At 42.1% G+C, this 20,376-nt stretch overlaps 2 protein-coding genes across 5 annotated transcripts in view; both read right to left on the bottom strand.

The window, feature by feature from the left end:
* The window catches only part of LOC132886321 (NACHT, LRR and PYD domains-containing protein 3-like), a 719,980-nt gene that overhangs the window by 362,640 nt on the left and 336,964 nt on the right, over window positions 1-20,376 (bottom strand). The window lies entirely within an intron of this gene.
* The window catches only part of LOC132886187 (NLR family CARD domain-containing protein 3-like), a 28,661-nt gene that overhangs the window by 3,528 nt on the left and 4,757 nt on the right, over window positions 1-20,376 (bottom strand). The window contains exons 1-3 of one of the 4 annotated variants that reach the window (XM_060920756.1): window positions 16,747-17,040; window positions 10,819-11,041; window positions 10,299-10,415 (exon numbers count right to left, since the gene is read on the bottom strand). In XM_060920756.1, the coding sequence (XP_060776739.1) occupies window positions 10,299-10,415; window positions 10,819-10,826 (125 nt within the window). In that variant the 5' untranslated portion in view covers window positions 10,827-11,041; window positions 16,747-17,040. Of the gene's footprint in view, window positions 1-10,298; window positions 10,416-10,818; window positions 11,042-16,746; window positions 17,041-20,376 lie in introns of those variants that run through there. The other 3 variants (XM_060920757.1, XM_060920758.1, XM_060920759.1) reach the window with 3 other exon arrangements.

Genomic DNA, 20,376 nt, shown 5'->3' on the forward strand with positions numbered 1-20,376 from the left:
AAAAAACTTTCTACAAACAACAATTCCTTGTATTGTGTACAAATACATTTCCAGGGTTCTTTTGTGTCTCAACTCCTGCTTCAAACTGAGTCGGTGTTTGGCGGCTGTCCAATCATTTCATGGAGAAACACAAGAGTCATTCTATCATTCAAGACACATTCCATGTCCTTTGATGATAATTATCTCATCTCATCATCTCTAGCCGCTTTATCCTGTTCTACAGGGTCGCAGGCAAGCTGGAGCCTATCCCAGTTGACTACGGGCGAAAGGCGGGGTACACCCTGGACAAGTTGCCAGGTCATCACAGGGCTGACACAGACAACCATTCACACTCACATTCACACCTACGGTCAATTTAGAGTCACCAGTTAACCTAACCTGCATGTCTTTGGACTGTGGGGGAAACCGGAGCACCCGGAGGAAACCCACGCGGGCACGGGGAGAACATGCAAACTCCACACAGAAAGGCCCTCGCCAGCCACGGGGCTCGAACCCGGACCTTCTTGCTGTGAGGCGACAGCGCTAACCACTACTATGCCGCCCCTGATGATAATTATATTTATCCTAATTATTTTCTTCAAAAATATCAGATTTTATCTATTCATGGAATGTTATCATATCAGACAAACATTATGTCCATCCTCTGCTTCATTACACTTGAAATTTGTCATGATGTTCTGAAATTGACTGTTTTTGCTCCGTCTGTGTTTAAGTCGAGGGAGTCTTATTTTCACAATAATGAATAAAGACCATTAAAGTCAACAACAACTGTTTTATTTCTTTCAAAAGTCTCAATCCTAAAGAAAAATATTATTTAAATTGATTCTCATTTAAATAATTTAAATATCTTTATTTATTAATGTCTGTGAAACTTCTGTCAGCTCTGCTACTAACAGAACTCCCCCCTGCAACTCAAACATGGTTTGTCCCAATACCATGTGACCACATGATGTCATTTCCCTCTGTTGCAGACATGTTGAACACACTGTGGACAGAGTCCTCTCATTTTCCCCACAGTAGTTTCTCTGTAATAGTATGTTGTAAATTATTTTAAGTATATTAATTGACCATCATTAATCTGGTCACCATACGGCAGATGGATGTTTAGGTGAAGAAAGGATTTTATTCAGGTAAACAGGCAGAGGTCAGGTGATGAGTAGAGAAGTCTAGGCAAGAATAAAAAAACCCAGAATATCAGAAGAACTAAATACAAGGCTTGGTAAAGTCAGGAATGACACGCTTCCGGCGCTGTCACAGGCAGCAGCCTGCCAAAGTCACCCTGTCATCAAATGTTGTTTTGAAAGACTCAGGTCTTTCAGTGTCTGCAGAACCATACTGCAGATATTTTATCACACTGTGGTGTGCTGGGGCAGCAGGGTGAAAGCAGCTGATGCCAACAGCCTCAACAACTCATCAGGAAAGCGGGATCTGTCCTGGGGGTGGAACTGGAGTCATTGGTGGAGGTGTCAGAGAGGAGGATGCTGAGGAAACTTCTCAGTATTACGGACTAGAGGTCGACCGATATATCGGTTTGGCCTTCGGGTGGGTGTGAACTTCCGGTGGCGCGGCTCAGCTGCGACTCGGGCGAGTGAGGCAGGCAGCTGTTTGTTTGTTTGTTTTCGTCTTTTAATGAAAGTTTGTGGCGAATTTTTAATATTTATCGCGGACAGACCTTTTTGTGCTGTTGTACGGACGAGGGGAAGTTATAACGATGGAGAAGAGCAGGATTGTGGCACTTTTACTACTGTGGTTGCTGGTGATGCACTGCACTGGCCTACAGCATCAAGACGCTGGCTGCTCCACGCCTCAGCGGTTGCAGGTGCACAGCAGGGAATGGTTGCTCTCCCTACGCGAGAAGGTTACACCTGAACCGGGCCTGCTGGACGAAGTTCCGGAGGAACTGCTGAGGAATGGGCACCGCCGTCTAAGGAAACGAGGGAGAAGAGGGGGTATCCAACATCGATTTCGCCGCAGGCGGCATAAACCTCCTCTGCCATATATGCTTCTTAGCAATGTTAGATCTCTCAGGAATAAGATGGACAAGCTCCGCATCAACACAAAAGTTTGCCATGAATACCGTGAGTCTTCCTTGTTGATTTTTACGGAGACATGGCTTCAGCGTGATGTTCCTGATCAACTGATGCAGGTACAAGGCTTTAAAAACGTCCGTATGGACAGGAACAGTAGCTCGGGGAAAGCTAGGGGTGGTGGAATTTCTGTATATATTAATGACTCTTGGTGTTCCAACTACACTATTAAGGACTCTGTCTGCACACCTGATCTTGAACTCTTGTGTCTGAGTCTAAGGCCTTTCTACCTACCCCGTGATTATGGAAACATTTTTATTAGCGTGGTTTATATTCCACCGAGCGGTAACGCAGCAATTGCCGCCTCACGCATAGCAGACTGTGTTCATAAACAGCTTCAGAGCAAGCCAGATGCACCGATGTTTGTTTTAGGTGATTTTAATCACTGCAAAATGGAATGTACCCTTCCCGGATTTCAGCAATATGTCACTGCTGCTACACGGAAAAGTAATATCTTGGACAAATGCTATGGTAACATCAAAGATGCCTATGCTTCAAAAATTGGCCCTCCCCTTTCAAATTCAGACCACAACACGATACGACTCATTCCAACTTTTAAACCCGCCTTAAAAAGGAGCAAGCCACTCATAAAGTCTGTCAGTGTGTGGCAGGAGGGTAACACAGAGGAATTAAGTGGCTGTTTTCTGGCCACGGACTGGAGCATTTTTTATGAGGACTGCAACATTGATAATATAGCAGAGGCCATTATAGGGTATATTCAGTTTTGCGTTGACACTGTGGTGGCAAAAAAGACTGTAAAAATATACCCTAATAATAAGGACTACATTACACCTGAAATCAAACAGTGCATTCTAAGGAAGAAACAGGCGTTTAGGACTAACAACATCATGGAACTCAAAGCCATTCAGAAAGAATTGAGGGGGAAAATAAGGGAGGCACGAGAGCAGCATAGCCTGTGTGTGAGGGATGCTCTCTCCAACAAGAACCCTAAACAGTTGTGGGATGCTATTAAAGACATGACCAACCTTAGATCTGTAAAAGGAGGAGAATTGCATGTTATGAATGAGTTAGAAAAAGCAAATGAGCTAAATGACTTTTACAGACGATTTGACTGTGCTGCAAATGGGGTGTTGGAGGAATGCAATAGTTTATTGAGTTCAATTTCATGTGATCAATCTAAAAGAACTGTAATTAATTCAGAAACCGTAGCCAGGGTTTTTGGAGGGCTACACACAAAAAAGGCCATAGGGCCAGATGGTATTTCTGCCTTGCTTCTCAAAACATTCGCTAGGGAGTTAGCCCCAGCTTGGAGCCCCCTATTTCAACTCTCTATTGACTCACACAGCATACCTAAAGTTTGGAAAAGAGCTATCATTATTCCCGTCCCCAAAAAACCCTGTCCGAAAAATAACAATGATTTTAGACCTGTAGCCTTAACATCTATAGTAATGAAGTCTTTTGAACGTATAATGGTTGGAAATCTGAAGCAAGAAGTACAACATTTATTAGATCCTTATCAGTTTGCCTATCAGAATAACCGAGGCACTGATGATGCTCTAAACATTACAACACATTTAATTTTAAAGCATCTTGAAAACACAAAGGCCTATGCTAGACTGTTGTTTATGGATTTTAGTTCCGCGTTCAATACGATCCTCCCACAGATCCTTTTAAAGACGCTGGATCAGACGGATGTTAACCCATTCTTAATCAAGTGGTACTTTGCTTTTTTCACTGGTAGGCAGCAACAAGTGAAAGTTAATTCCACCCTGTCTCACATACAGGAAATAAATACAGGCGCTCCTCAAGGGTGCGTGAGTTCTCCCATTCTCTTTACATTATACACAAACAATTGCAACAGTCAACACAGTAAATAATTATATCATCAAGTTCTCAGATGACACAGCTTTACTGAGTCTTCTGTTAGCTCAGTCCAACACTGGAGAGTACCGCACAGAGGTGCAGGACATAGTGCTGTGGTGTGAGGACCACAATCTTATTTTAAATGTGGACAAGACAAAATAAATGATTTTTGACCCAAGAGGGGTGGGGGATCATAGTCCTGTGTATATTAAGGGGGAGATGGTTCAACAAGTATCACAATTTAAGTATTTGGGCACACACTTTGATTGTCAGTTACAGTGGACCACACATGTTGCATCTGTCTGCTCAAAGATCTGTCAACGGCTGCACTTCCTAAGAAGACTTAGGGTGCATGGTGTTGATGAAAGCATCATGCTCTTGTTTTATAGGGCCACTATTGAATCTGTCATCCGTTATGGCATTACAACATGGTTTGGGAACTTAAGTGTAAAAGGCAGAACACAACTGCAGACTCTTGTGAAGAGGGCAGGGAAAATAATGGGCACACAGCCCCCATGCTCTTTGCAAGAAATATTTGAAGAGACAGTCAGGAGGCAGGGGTTAAAAATTTCTGCTGATCCAACACGTGTTACACTATGAGTATGAGCTTCTGCCTTCTGGCAGAAGGTATAGGATGCCAGTATGTAAGTTTAACAGATACAAATTCTCCCTGGTACCCATGTCCATCAAATTAATTAACAACAAGTTGAATAGATAGAGAGAGGGTGTTTGCAGGTGACAAGATAACAGAGCAATGGTCTTGTAGGGGATACTTATTATTTTAACAGGATGTGCAATATTGGTAGAAAGGTGCACATGTCAACTGGGCAACTGTGCAAGGGGATGGTGGGGGTATTTATCTATTATTTAGAGGGGTGTGCAATATTTAGAGAAACGTGCAATAAGTTTATTATCTTCAGAAGGGGATTGTGCGATGTAGGGAAGTGTGCAATATGCTGTGTATTTATGAGTGCTGCTTTGTTGCCTATGTGAAGGTATTTGACTAAACATTTGGAGGAGAATTGTGCAATAACTGTTGGACTGAGGTTTTTTATGGCGTGTGTAGGGAGTGGACAGTGTATGTGTGTGTGTGTGTGTGGGGGGGGGGGGTATCTGTTATTTGTGATAATGTTATATGTTGTTGTATTATATGTGCTATGTGTGATGCCAATGCCCTGTAAGCCCAAGACAAATTTCTCTGCATAGAGACAATAAAGATCAATCAATCAATATCGACCATTTTTCGGCCATTTTTCACTTTGCGGTCCATATCAGTATCGGCCTCATCATATTGGTCTTTGCCGATATTTGTCCAAATGCGCCCTCTTGTGTTAAATCCAACGTAGGCCGACAGCTGCTTCAAATGTGCTGCAACTAAAATGTATTACTGTCTGTTTTATAAACCTCAAATTAGACTGTTTATTTTGTAATAAGCCTGCCATAAAACCAGTTTAGCCTACTGTGGTTCGGTTGGGAATATAACCAAAACATAGGCTACCCACCCAACAAAGACGCTTGGAAACATGGCTCAGCCTGTGGAGGAAGAAATGAATTCACAGGACATCCAAGAAACGGAACAGGTAGGTTTAACACCTCTTTTGGCAAAATAACATGGGTAGGTTTAAGTAAGACTGTATAACTCAAAATGAGTCTGATGTTGTAACGCGAGTGAAATGTACAGTAGCCTTGCTTTAGCTATTACAAGAGAATGCGAGCAGTCTTTTAGCATGGCCAGTGCCCATTATTATTTTCATTGTATTGCATAGCTTGTGGTCTACGTTGTTTAAATTTAGGTTATCGCAGGCTAAATCTCATACAGAGTTCTCTCAGTCAGTCAGCTGGCATTTGGTAGCGTAGGCTAACTGTTCAGTCCCTTGGTCAATCATAGACCCTACTGCCTGTCACTTTTCAGACATATCGTAACCTAAAGGGGAAAATCCACATGAAACATGTTTTCTCTTTATAATTAGACCTCTGCTCCTGTAGAAATAGACGGTCAGCTTCCATTTACAGAAGGTTGTTGTAATGCCATAGCCTAAAAATCTAATGTTACTTTTTTTTTTTTTAAACTCCTGCTGTTTGGCATGTTGCTCTTGCATGAACTCAAATAGCATTCAGTAGACTAACTTTAACCAAGTCTACCTGAGGGACATTGAACAGATTACATGTACGTAAATATTTTTATTCACATTGAAGATCACTGCAGTCGACACAAGTCCCTCTCGCTGCTGCACACACAACGTCACACAGCTCTCTGCATTCTGAGCTTGCGAGTCGCATGCACTTCCTGGGGAGTGCATGCATCTTGTCAGCAGCCTATCAGCATGGAGAATAGCACACATACACTACCGTTCAAAAGTTTGGGGTCACTTTGAAATGTCCTTATTTTTGAAAGAAAAGCACTGTTCTTTTCAATGAAGATCACTTTAAACTAATCAGAAATCCACTCTATACATTGCTAATGTGGTAAATGACTATTCTAGCTGCAAATGTCTGGTTTTTGGTGCAATATCTCCATAGGTGTATAGAGGCCCATTTCCAGCAACCATCACTCCAGTGTTCTAATGGTACAATGTGTTTGCTCATTGCCTCAGAAGGCTAATGGATGATTAGAAAACCCTTGTACAATCATGTTAGCACAGCTGAAAACAGTTGAGCTCTTTAGAGAAGCTATAAAACTGACCTTCCTTTGAGCAGATTGAGTTTCTGGAGCATCACATTTGTGGGGTCGATTAAATGCTCAAAATGGCCAGAAAAATGTCTTTACTATATTTTCTATTCATTTTACAACTTATGGTGGTAAATAAAAGTGTGACTTTTCATGGAAAACACAAAATTGTCTGGGTGACCCCAAACTTTTGAACGGTAGTGTAGTAGGCCTACCCTGGCAAAAAAAAAAAAAGTACTTTATTGTATTTAAAGTATATTCATATTTTCAATAGTATATTGAAAATGTACTTACACAAATTGTACTTTTTGTAAATACATAAAAAGTATACTAACATCACGCTTTCACGCTAACACTTTTAACACACTTTAAAATAATTATACTATATTACACTTTATAGAAATATATTACACTAAAATATACTTTAAGTGGCGGCACGGTGGTGTAGTGGTTAGCGCTGTTGCCTCACAGCAAGAAGGTCTGGGTTCGAGCCCCGTGGCTGGCGAGGGCCTTTCTGTGCGGAGTTTGCATGTTCTCCCCGTGTCCGCGTGGGTTTCCTCCGGGTGCTCCGGTTTCCCCCACAGTCCAAAGACATGCAGGTTAGGTTAACTGGTGACTCTAAATTGACCGTAGATGTGAGTGTGAATGGTTGTCTGTGTCTATGTGTCAGCCCTGTGATAACCTGGCGACTTGTCCAGGGTGTACCCCACCTTTCGCCCGTAGTCAGCTGGGATAGGCTCCAGCTTGCCTGCGACCCTGTAGAACAGGATAAAGCGGCTACAGATAATGAGATGAGATATACTTTAAGTGAAAGTTATGTGTAATTTCTAAAAAGTGTACTTATTTTAAGGTACTTATAATACAAAGTACACTTTAATTTGACTAATTAAGCATATATTAGTACACAGGGATTAAAGCAAAAAAAAATCCTTAGCCTGAACTTTTTAGACTCATGCAAGCGACTCTATTCACCATATGGCCGGTCGGTTGGAAGAGTTGGCACACAATATAGGCATATATATGTTTTATGTGGTTGCAGGGGTTGTAATATGCGACATGAACACATTCACAGGGTCAAAAAGATTGCAGACTAAGTTTGACTTTTGAAAATGCAATACCAAAAACGGCCAGTAGATGGCAAAAGTGCACCTCACCAAAATATGCTACATGTAGCATTTAGGATTTCTTTTGATATCAAGTTTTGCTGCTAAGCTTTGTCCTTAACAGGTTACAAATTGACCTACAAATCACAAGGTGAACTGTTACAAGGGTATGTGAAATTCAGTCTAGCATTGGAAAAATAAAATCTTTGTAACCATTTAATTTAGGGTACATTAAAAGGACAGTGGTTTACTTTTTAAACAGTTTTAATTCAAATAATTCAACAATTTCAACATTTCAATAACGTTTTATAACGTTCACGTTCAGGGAGAACATGCTGTTTTTTAATTTGGTGGAAATTTGCCGTTTGAACTCCGGTGTTATCCCCTGAGTGTTAAAATAGCTGGCGAGCTGATTTGAAATGGACATTTTACTTAGTGCAATTTTGTCTTCCGCTATTTTTTTTTACACAGATCGACCAGGGGTTGCGCGAGCGTGAAGGAGAGGTCGTGTTCTGCGGGAAATGTGCACACCCATATTTTCAAGTCACACACGGTCAGCTATGGATGCCGGTACATCAGATGTTGTTGTTGCTCCTGGTAAGCGCGTCGTGTGTGGGACAGCGCGAACAACTGCTCTGTGAGCAGGGTCTGACTCGTGTCTAGGAAGAACCTTTTTGCCGCTGGATGCATATATGAGCTTCTTGGAGCACAGCGTGCAGAAGCAAGCGCCTGGCTCCCTCAACTTCCTACACCAACTGCTAAATGGCTTGCCATCTCGTCCAATCTCCTCCAGCCATGCCCAGCGCCATTTATTCTTCAGACCTTTATCTATGGCGAGGGTATTTTCCCCTGGCTTCATATACTGCATCGTCCCCACTCCATGAAATGCCACTCTCTCTACTCTGAAGTTGCTCGAGGCATGTTGTGTTAAGACCCGCCCCGTTTTACTTCTGATTGGCTAATACTGTTAGTTTCAGAACCGGAGAGTTGCGCTTCTTTCCTATCATTGGCAGAGAACGAACACACTCGAAAGCCATGGGGTTATCGAACGTTTTTTTCCTCCTAATGATATATATAGCCTGGCAAGCCAGACTAAATGTGAATATTTAGTCTGGCCTCGGTCGTAGACATTTCAGAAGTGGGTGGGTAGGGACAACCCGCTGTCTTTCAAACTGTCTCTGTGCGTGTAGGCCAACGCTCTGACCAATCAGCGCAACAGTGACTGTGACGTAGCCAGAGCGACAGAAAGCAGTGGGGGAGGCCTTGAAATAAATAATTTTTCAAAATGCGTATTAATTAATAAACAGGTTCTAGATATTAAGAAGTTTGGAGTCTGCACCACATACTTAACATACACTCATTTTTTTTCAAGTGTTTTTCAAGGGTTTGCTTAAACTGTTTTTGAGAGTTTTTTATTTTTATTTAGTGGTGTTTGGTGAAATAATTTCCCTTAAATTTAAAATAACGGGAAAATAAGAAACAATCAAAAAGTAATGTTTCAAAGCTGTTTATTAATTCTTCGTACTGCACAAACTAGCCCCATCCTTTTGGCTACGAGCGGAGCCAGCTGGTAGATCAGACTTTTGCCATAGCCGGTCGGCAAAACAGTGAAAACGTCCTTCTTGAAAAGGAATGAGCGGAGAGCCTCTTCCTGCTCATGTTTCAACAAAAACTCCAAGTCTAATTCTTCTAAAACTGATTCCAAAGCGGAGTCAAACGCGCGCTGTTCACTAGCCGTAGCCATCTTTCCTGTTGTGCTTTCTCCAGCGTCGCGCAGCCTTGTCGTCACTCCTGCAAAAGCCCGCCCAAAGAATCCAAACAAAAACCTTGCGTTGTGATTGGCGGGCATGATTTGATGCCCGGAGGGTTTTGTTTATATGGTGCGAGGCTAGACCCACTCGTAGGCAAAAATATTTTTGGCCGCTAGGCGGGTGGGTCTAGTTTACTAGGCTAATATATATATATATATATATATAATTTTTTTTTTTTTTTGCCCGCAGTCAAGCGCTGCACGCCGGAAATCTGGCAGGGGGCCAGAATACTTTAATCCCCGAGTACATATAAAGTCAAATACTTAAAGTATACAAAATATACTTTAAGTTGTTCCACTTTAGCACATAAAAGTACACTAAATACACTTCAAGTTGCACTTTTCTACAATTTAATTACAATTAAAATATATTTAGTACAAAATTAATTGTTCCAAAATAGCATGCCTCAAGTTAACTAATCATAAACACACTTGAAGTATATTGATGATTAGTGTGGCTTCAAGTACACAAAAGTATGCTAAATTTTAGTACACTTAGCACATTTATTTTTCACCAGGGTAGGCATGGATGAATTAACAGTCGCCTATTATCTGCTGCTTCTGCTGTCCTGGCTATGCATCTGTGAAAATAAATTTAGGCCACCACAGACCCTCCAGCTCAGGGACGGCAGGCTGAACTGAACTCTTCCAGCAGTTTCCCCTCACTGCCAGTCCGAGAGCTGCAGCACTGCACAGTTTAGTGTTTTACTGCTTCAACACCTGATAAAGCTCATGAAGGGCTTCACAATGACACCAGTGAGTTTGATCAGGTGGAACAGTGCTGTAAAACACCTCACTATACTGACCTCAGATCAGCAGGACTGTCTCTGTCTCTGAAGTTATATGGGGGTTCCATTGACCAGTCACTCTTCATGGACACACAGCTGGGTTCTGGTGAGTCTGATCTCTTTCTCTTCATCATTCTACAACACAGATATTATTACAGACACAAATTAAGGGAAGTGTACATGCTAATATAATATGGAGTGGATATGGATGACTGTATATCCAGTTTGAATTAACACAGAACCTCTTCAACAATCTCAGTCTAATAAGCAGAAAGTAACACAAGACTTCTGTATAAAAATAAAACAAAGCCTGATAAAGACCAGCAATTCAAACCTGAGGAACATTTATGAAAAGTGACATTAAAAATGCCTTGTTATTTGGTTTCAGACGATCAATCGGTCTCCACTGTGATTAGTTTTAATCTCGTCATCATGTCTCGTGTTTATACAGACCCCTCTGAAAGCGCTGAAACAGCAAGGGCACTTCTTCTGTTTTTCTCATTTACTTAAGACTTTCTGTCCCAATACTTTTGCTCACCTAACCATTGGGTGGTCTGCCTCCAAAGGTGTCGTGTTCTGTTGCTGAACACATCTAGATGTAAAGATCAGGAAATGAAGTTGAAATTCTGATCTATCGGCTCATATTCATCTTTTGATCTCAAACCCAAATGTGTTCAGTGTAAAGCAGAAACAAAAGAATTGTTCTTGCTGTTCCAATCGATCCCTTGGGCATGACATCACGCATCACGTGATAATTCCACCTGGGGGACAAACAGACACCATCTTTCGTGTAAACAAGACTCAATCTGTCTTAAATATGGTTCATTTTTGCATTCTTTTTGGTTGTTCAAACAGAAAAATAGATCAAAGGTATTACCGTCTCCCCACTATCAAGAAAAACATTGACAAAGAATTAACTAATTGATCAAATAAAAAATTCTTGATATTGGATTTAAAACTATGTAAAACATTTCTGGACTGTAACTGACTTGGTAGTTGGTTCCAGGCAGTGATGGCGGTGAACCTAAATGAAGAATGGCCAAATGACGATACAGAAGGAACAAAAAGGGACATGGGACCTGAACAGCTATCATGGCGGGTATTCCAAACACTTCTAGAAGATGAGAGATATCTCGGAGCATTACCATGTAACATGTTGTGGATGTGACTGAGTTGTAACTGTTTGACTCGGAGATAGACTGGCAACATGTTGACTTGTTTGAACTCAGTAAACCCTATAGGAGTCCTGGGGGAGGAGCTAAGGATAAAGCCAATCATTTTGTTTTGTGTAACCTGAAGATGATTCTTACAAGTATGGACTTGTCTGGAAAAAGTCTTTACACAAAGAAGGTTTTGTGACTTTTGTAGCGGAGCTTTCGCATGGGCCGAGCGGAGTGCCATACTTAAGAAAATCTGGTAACCCATCGAGTTAATTTTTCATGGACACACAGGGATCCCAGCCGTGTACATCCGTCCGTCTGTCCATCCGTCTCACTCGCGATCCTGATTGGCTGTTTGATTTTGGCAGGAACTAGAAGCGCAGGCGCGCCTACATGACTTATTTTTGTCGACAGATAATTTCATATTTATCAGGTTTTTCCACTGAGAACAACTCAAACAGCGCAACAAAATAATCATCATTTTTACAAACTTTAAAAAGATGTCAGAACAAGTTCACCAAGGAGAGAAAGATGAAGTCAAAACCGGAAGGAGAAAGAGAGTTTTGACAGAGGAAGAAAAGGAAAGACGTGAAAGAGCGAGAGAAAGGCGAAGAAATCTTTCACAAGAAAAGCCACAAGCTGAATCTTTTCATGAAAAAGCTGAGCTTTTCATGAATCGTCTATCTTTTGTTTTCAAAACATTTTGCTATAAATCCCTAAAGCACACTGTAGTTTATAGTAATAAAAAGAATAATGTACATATGAGTTTGGAGAAATTTATCATCTTGTGATAAAACTGAAATTGAAACATATCAAAGTCCATCATCTGTTGCATGTTTGTTTTCATTTGAATGGAAGCTCCGCTATTAGGTAGGACCTCATTTTATATGCTTGTTGTAGCACCGATAACATCGTTAAAGTTGTCCACCTTATCATGTATTGTAGTTTATGTGGTATAGTATTGTGTTCCCTACTGACACCCGTAGTTGGTTGCTGCATTGCATTCGGGGAATCTGTGTGCACAAGGTTGTATGTAAAAACCATAAGTGCTCCAGTAAAAAGACACATGAACTTCGATGCTGACTCTGGCGAGTCATTTGTCTGGTACATATTGAGATAAAATCATGACAGAACACACCTTTACATTTAGAGTCAAATCCAAACCATCTCTATTATCTTTTAGTATCATGTACATGAAAGATCTAAAACGCACTGTGTGTTTCAGACGAGGGGATTTACATGCGATCAGAATTTTTTAAATTCCTGACACCAGTTTGCCATAATGCCCTAAGATTTGTTCTAAAACCTCATCTTTTATGAAAGGGGGAACATTTGACAGAGTGACTTTCTTTGGTGAGGTGGAGAGAAGAAGAACAGAGGTAAAAACGCCAGCAACCATTACTCCATTTTCAATCAGATCATTTGCCAATCAGCCATTCTCAAAAACAAAACAATTGTGCTGTTCATTCGAGCTGCTGAGAGAAATGTTATGTCCCACAACCTCTCCCGCAGCCAAGCTATAATCCTCCACACTGGCAGTCAGTGCTACTTTAACAGCATGACACCGTGTCAGTTGTTCAGAACTCCCTGCACCTAGACCTGGCATTCTCCCAACTCAAACACTGGAAGCAGACCCTCCTGGGAAACATACAAAAAAACCCAAGTGCTAGTGCTACACAACCAAGCAAAATATACTATAAACCATGAAGTAAGAAAAAAAATTTAAATATAAGGAGAGAAAAGATAGATAGATAAATAGAAGACTCGTTCCCGGCACAGCGGCTACCACTCCATGCTCATTCACAATGCTCTGGCTCCGCCCACTCACTCAGCACATGTGCAGAGAGAGAGAGAGAGAGAGCAGTAATTCTGAAGTTGAATCCATAAACCATACAGCAGGTGTCAACAACTGGTGGACTCTGGTTCAAACCCAGACCGCAAGAGGCTTCCATCCAGAATGCAACACTTCTTCACTCAAAAAAAAAAAAAAGAAATTAGTGGGAGACTTTTAATCAGGCATAATGATGCCAGCTCAGTAGAGTCATATGGGTCCTATGTGTTGCTGACTTATACTGTGTAGGTTGCTCAGTAAAGAGAAGCATGCAGGTTTAGGCGAAATATAGCATTATGGAAAATTAGGGAAATTGATCTTGAAAACTGAGTCTTCCAAGCAGAGTGGACAGCAGAGTATGCTTATATTCTTCCTGCAACGAGCTCAGTAAGACCGATGTGTCTCATTTGCTCCAAGTCCGTTGTGGTTGGCAAAAGTGGCAATTTAAAATGCCCTAACAAAAACAGACACTTTGAAGACTCTTACCCGCAGCAGTCCGAGGTAAGGACATGGAAAATAAAGGTGCTTAAAGCCCAGTTTGCACGATCTACGCGGGTCCTCTCTCACTGCCTGTCTGCACAACAGTGGACATATGAGTGTTCTCTGAGAATACAGTGGATTTTGGGAAACATAAAAAGAATTCAAGAATGACCAGTGAACATTGGGCGGCAAGGTGGTGTCGTGGTTAGCGCTGTCGTCTCACAGCAGGAAGGTTCTGGGTTCGAGCCCAGCGGCCGACAGGGTCCTTTCTGTGTGGAGTTTGCATGTTCTCCCCATGTCCGCGTGGGTTTCCTCCGGGTGCTCCGGTTTCCTCCACAGTCCAAAGACATGCAGGTTAGGATAATTGGTGGCTCTAAATTGACTGTAGGTGTGAATGTGAGTGTGAATGGTTGTTTGTCTCTCTGTGTGTCAGCCCTGCAATGATCTGGCGACTTGTCCAGGGTGAACCCCGCCTCTCACCCATAGTCAGCTGGGATAGGATCCAGCTGCAAATTAAATCACTGATACAAATCTTGTCCATGCTCTGAGGCATTTTGTTTCGCAAGATGAGTCTAAATTTTACTTTGTTATGCTTGGTTACAGCTGCAGAACTTATTTTATACATGCACAAAATATTTATACTTATAAATATTTTTACAGCTGTAGGGACAGCCAGTCACAGTCTCTTTTTTTTTTTTTTAACTACAAATCCCATCAACCAACTTCCCCGCTGACCTACGTCACGCCTGGGCGGGATTACCTACGTCACTTCCTCCATGAGTCTATAAGTGACCCGGAAATCCACCATTCTTTCTCTTTGGCTCTGGAACCACGCGGTAACAGACACAAAAAGAGGCACTCTCTCACTGGACCGTCCGAAATCACAACTTCTGCCTGGCAAGAAAGAAGATTTCAGCGCGTTTTTCGTTTACCATTGGCCACGGTAAAACTACTTAAATCGCACTATTTCACTCAGATTGAGTACAACCGGTTTTGATTTGTTCATTATAAGTAACGTTACGACTGCTGCCCAAAGCAGTTTAATTAAAAGTTAGAAGCGACCGGATTCCTTCTGACTAAATAGCTGTGCACATTGTTTGATCAGAGACTTTTCTTCACGAACGACAAAGTGTCGGACCAAGAAATTCTCTGCGCTTTTACAGAAACCTCCACGAGCTCTGTGAAACTCCGTCTCTTCGGGACATCTTGGCGTAATCTTGTATAGGAGCAAGATACTAAGTAAGACTGGCATTTTGGGCAGAAACTAGTCTTAGGAATTAGCTTTATGAAGTAGTGTGAATTTAAACTCAGGAACTGTTTAAATTGTGCATACTTATTTTTGAGTTCTACATGGCTCTCTCTCTCTGTGTTGTTTTAAAGGATAAGTCGTGCATGCTCTCTTCTATCCTTACTAACATCCTTAATTTCCTTATTACACATATTTTGACCTCATCAAGATTTCAGTGAATTTGGTAATGTTATAGGGAGTGGGTTAGCCACCACGGCTAATTCTTTTGTCTCATTAGCAATACGTGCTAATTCTTTGTTCAAGCCACGTGGTGACCCACACACCTCAGATAACACACACACACACACACACACACACACACACACACACACACACACCCCTTTCTCTCCCTCACACACAATCACATACACATACCTCAGATAAGATTCCAATCACACTCTCTCTCTCTCTCTCTCTCTCACACACACACACACACACACACACACACACACACGTTTATGCTTGCTTATATGTATATATCTGCTGACTTTATTGAATGTACATTGTTATAATAATGCAATTATTATTGAAACTGTGTTTATTTGTTGCTCCCAATATTTTTGAAGTCACACAATTTCAAAGAACTCGAAAGTGTACATAAGTGCTATTGGCTGTCTTTGTAATACGGTAAGTAATACATTTAGCTGTTTGGTAATTTATTATTAAACACCAAAATTAATGGTATTATTAATGAGACCGATTCAATGAGACCGATTCAATTTAATGAGACTGATTTAATGAGATTGATCACTTAAGACTAATTGCACATACATATACCTACACAGCCAAAGAAAAATATTTATCCGTACCAGGCTACCCTCCCAGCTCGCTTAACCCTCAATATACTCAAAAGATGGAGAGTAGGGCAGTAACTAAGGCCTGTGTGTGTGTGAGAGAGAGAAAACAAAACCCAAACTGAACTAGTCTGGCTCCTAATGGACCCCTCAGCAAGGTGAGGCAGACCTCCTCTCTCTCCAAAGGCACAGCGACTCCATCAGGTGTTCCAGGGGCCTGAGCCCGCACAGGCTCCTTCTTGTTCAAGTTATGTTCAATTTAAATTGTCCTTTTTTGTTTGTTTGTTTGTTTTTGTGGAGAAGCTCATGCAGGGGCCTTTGGCCTGCACGAGCGGGGCCCCAGAGCCACAGAGTGTGGAGACATAAAGAAACCCATGGAGTTGTTTTCTGATGGTTTGGGCCCTGTGTGTGCTGCACTGACTCTCCTCATCAGCCCACAGCTATTGGCTTTCTGTGTGTGTTTTGTGCAGCATAAAGAAACAGTATAGTAACTATAACGATGAAATAAACCAAGAGAGGCTGCTATGATATAAAAAATTCTACAACCCAGAAACAGATGGGATAACATGACCAGACGTCCCAGTTTGACCGGGACAGTCCCGATTTTGAGTTGCATGTCCCCAGTCCCGACAAAGGTCCGTCGGGACGCTGAAATGTCCCGGTTTACACCAAACACGAACAAACTGTCCCGGTTACAGTGATCATATATAGCCAACAAGATGTCAATAAAGCTTCTAGCAATTCAGCATAAATGTGCGTTGTGTGCACAGTCAACCTTGCAATGTATCTATTTGTACAATGTTGCAATATAGAGGCCGCGTTATAACGTTTTTTTTTGCTAGCGGCTGTCAACTACTACGCGACAATGCCGAAGAGAAAATGTTCATTTTCAAAAGATTTGCAGGTTGCTTACCCCTTTCTCCGAGAAGTCCAGGGTGCTGAACATGAAGCTTACTGCACACACTGTAAGTGCTCCTTCTCCATCGCTCATGGTGGTAGTGCTGATGTTAAAGACCACCTCAAAACAGCGAACCACAAGCAGTGGGTAGGGGCAGGGGCTAGCAGTGTGGCCACTTACTTCAGTAAAGTTAGCGCTGGCAGTGCTGAACTCAAACGGGCTGCTGAGGAGGGTACTTTTGCCTATCATTTGGTGAACCACAACCAAAGTTTCAGGTCCACGGACTGCACCGCGGGCCTGATAAGGAAGTTTTACGACGAACGCTTCACTTGTGCACGAACCAAGGCCGAAGCGATCATGACGAGCGTCATCTCACCCCATACCATGGATCTGTTAAAGGCAGACCTAGGAGTGGTTCATCACGTCTCGGTGGCTATCGATGCATCCAATCACAAAGCGGTGAAGCTTATTCCCATCGTGATCCGCTACTTCAAGGATACAGAGGGGGTGTGGGTGAAAATCCTGGAATTCACATCAGTTCCAGGTGAGACATCCGACATTCTTGTTGGGGAGGTCAGTCGCAGTCTCTGAGCTTTTAACCTGCTTGACAAAGTTGTTGGGTTCTGTGCTGACAACACCAACACCAACTTTGGTGGGAGAGCTAGGGCTGGCGTGAACAGCGTTTTTTTTCAAATTAAACTAGGCCTCCACCAACGAGTTAGTGGGAGTGGGCTGTGCTGCACACATCGCTCACAATGCTCTCCAAACTGCTGCAGATACCCTTCCCTGTGACATCGAGAGCTTTATTGTGAAAGTTTTCGGACATTACCACATCTTTACTGTCCGAACTGAGCAATTAAAAGAGTTCTGCGACTTTGCTGAGGACGCAACGATCCTTGGGACAAGCAAGACGTGGTGGCTGTCCCTAGGTCCGGCTGTCGAAAGAGTGCTGAAGCTTTATCCTGTGCTGCAGTCCTACTTCGCCTCTCAAGACAGACCACCTGTGGCGATCGCTGAATTCTTACAGAACCCGCTTAATGAGGGCTGGATGTGGTTTCTGCACAATCAGTTGTTGTTGTTCAACGATACTGTCAAGGTGCTGGAGAGGCAGAAAAACACAGCCGCGCACTCGGCCCATCACCTGCGCAACCTGCAAGGCGAACTGCAGGAGAGAAAGTTGGCTGTGTTCACAGGTCTCAAGGTAAGCATGAAAGCCCAAAGACATCTGCCCCCCTGCAGGAAAATATAATTTAAAAATAGGCCTACACTCTACCATCTTTGTACACAATACAATAATGAAATCAAATTGAAGGCTGAGCAGTTAAAATAAAAGAGGAAAATGATCAGGGAGTAAAGGCTAAGGAAAAAAGGATAAGTTTTTAGACAGTAAGTGAAATATTTCTAGCCATGAGCCTATTTGTGCTAATTTTGATATGGCTTACAGCTAAAGAAAATCCCAAATTCAGCATCTCACAAAATTAGAATATTGTAATTTAACCAGGTATTAGGCTACTTTTGGCAGTGTGGGCAGGTGCCAAGTCCTGCTGGATGAATGAAATCAGCATCTCCGTAAAGCCTAATTCTTCCTACTTTGCCCTAACATTAGGCTTAGGTTATACATAGTGTGTGGAAATAAACATGAAACATTAGCCAATAAAGTGATTTGAAACTTATTTGTTAATAATTTGGAAAATTGGAAAATTATTCGCTTTTATAGGTGAAGAATCTTCTGAGTGCCCTTGATGATTCACAAAAGGCAGTGGAATTTCGCGACACCGTCTGCACCTTTTACGAGTATTGCATTTCATACTTGAAGGAATGGGGAGCTCCGTTTAAGGAGATAGAGGTCCTCTCCTGGACTCTCCTCAACACTGTCCCTCAATGGGATGAGGTTGAATCGTCCCTCCAGTACGTGTCGTCAAGATTGCATCAGTGTCACATTGACGAGACCCAGCTGTTTGACGAGATGTCATCTGTGCGGTTATATACCACTGAGAAGGTGGCTCAGTGGAGTGCTGATGGCAAGCCAATGGATGAGCACTGGGAGATGTTCGCGCACTTCAAGAGTAGGGAAATTCCTTACAGCAATGTCAGCCAGCTTTGCCAGTTTGCCATGTGCCTACCTGGCACCAATGCTCCAGTTGAGCGAATATTTTCACTCATGAGCAACACCTGGACTGACGAGAGGAATCGCATGACTGTGCCTACTCTCGAAGCCTTGCTCATTACCCGGGCCAATTTCGACGATACTTGCTCGCAGTTTCACAGCAGGCTCTCGGGCAATAAAGCGCTACGGGAGCAAATTCACTCATCATGTAAATATATGCAATAAAATGGCATCTTCTTTAGGGTGGGTGGGTTGGGTGGCTGTGTTTCTGAAACATTTTTTGTTGTCTTTCATCTGTTTCATCTGTCTTTAATCTGTATCACAGATTGTCTTGACTTGTTTGATGCTGTTGTCAACTCAGGGTTCACATTTTCAAAATAGTTAATAGCCAACACTGGTTAAGATTAAACAGAGGCATTTTGGGTAAAGGGTCGGAGGTGACAACGATTAGGCTCATGCGCTCGTTCCTGTTACAATGCATAGCCTATTGTTTAAAAAAAAAAGTTAATTGCATAAAATGTTGATGTTAATATGCAAGCGATGCATTTTCTTGGCGTTTTCACAAAGGTGAAATAAATCAGTTGAAGTTTAGGCTATTGGCCTATTCCCTATCATCACATCTGTTGTCTGATTTTCTTACTTTAACTGAATTGTGATAGAAGCACATGTAGATAACAAAATACTTGATTATGGGTTGTTTTACAATCAGGGTACGCAAGCTAAAAATCACATTTAACACTTATTATCCTCAATATCAAAAGGCTTGACTAAATAAACATGGTTGTTTATTGTAGCCCTGTGATAGCTCTATTTACCATGCAAAAAAAAAATTGGTGATAACGTTATTTTTGGTGAATGTATGGCAATATATGTAATTTAGCAAAATTACTCGTGTCATTTAGAAAAAGTGCTTTTTTGACCACAGGTAGCTCCAAAAGGGATGCACTTAAATCATTCTTTATACCATAAAGCACATATTTGGTTCCATATCATTAGAAACATAGTTAAGGCCATTATTAAAAAATGTTTTGTTTCCGGTCCACCGGCCGGGTGAGTGCCGTTTGTGCGGGTGAAAATTTTTTTTTAACGCCGGTTTTTCGACATTTTTTTCGGGCTCGTAAATCTAAACTCGAACTTGACATTTACGCATTCCCAGGGCTTTCCACTGCCTTTTCCACAGGCTCATACTGCCTCCGCCGAGTGCGCGCGCACACTACTGCCTCCGCCGAGTGCGCGCGCACACCGCATGTCGGGGCCGCGGATGAGTTACTCTCCCCTGATCAATGAAGTCGGCGGGGAACTTGTGGTTATTATCGGTACAAACAGTGCGAATCACAACTTAAATGAGTGTGGTTCAGTTTGACATTGTCAGTCCGTTAGATAAACATTTAATTTTATTAAAATCGAAAATTAATATTTAGAGCCTGTGGGCTACAAAAATAGTCATTAAAGTAGCCGGCTGGACTTAATTGTGTGGCCGGCAGCCGGCGCTTGTGGAAAGCCCTGTCGAATCAGCTCTGCGCATGCGCCGTGCGGCA

This window comes from Neoarius graeffei, chromosome 5, assembly GCF_027579695.1.
Source record: "Neoarius graeffei isolate fNeoGra1 chromosome 5, fNeoGra1.pri, whole genome shotgun sequence".
In the NCBI taxonomy this organism is placed as follows: domain Eukaryota; kingdom Metazoa; phylum Chordata; class Actinopteri; order Siluriformes; family Ariidae; genus Neoarius; species Neoarius graeffei.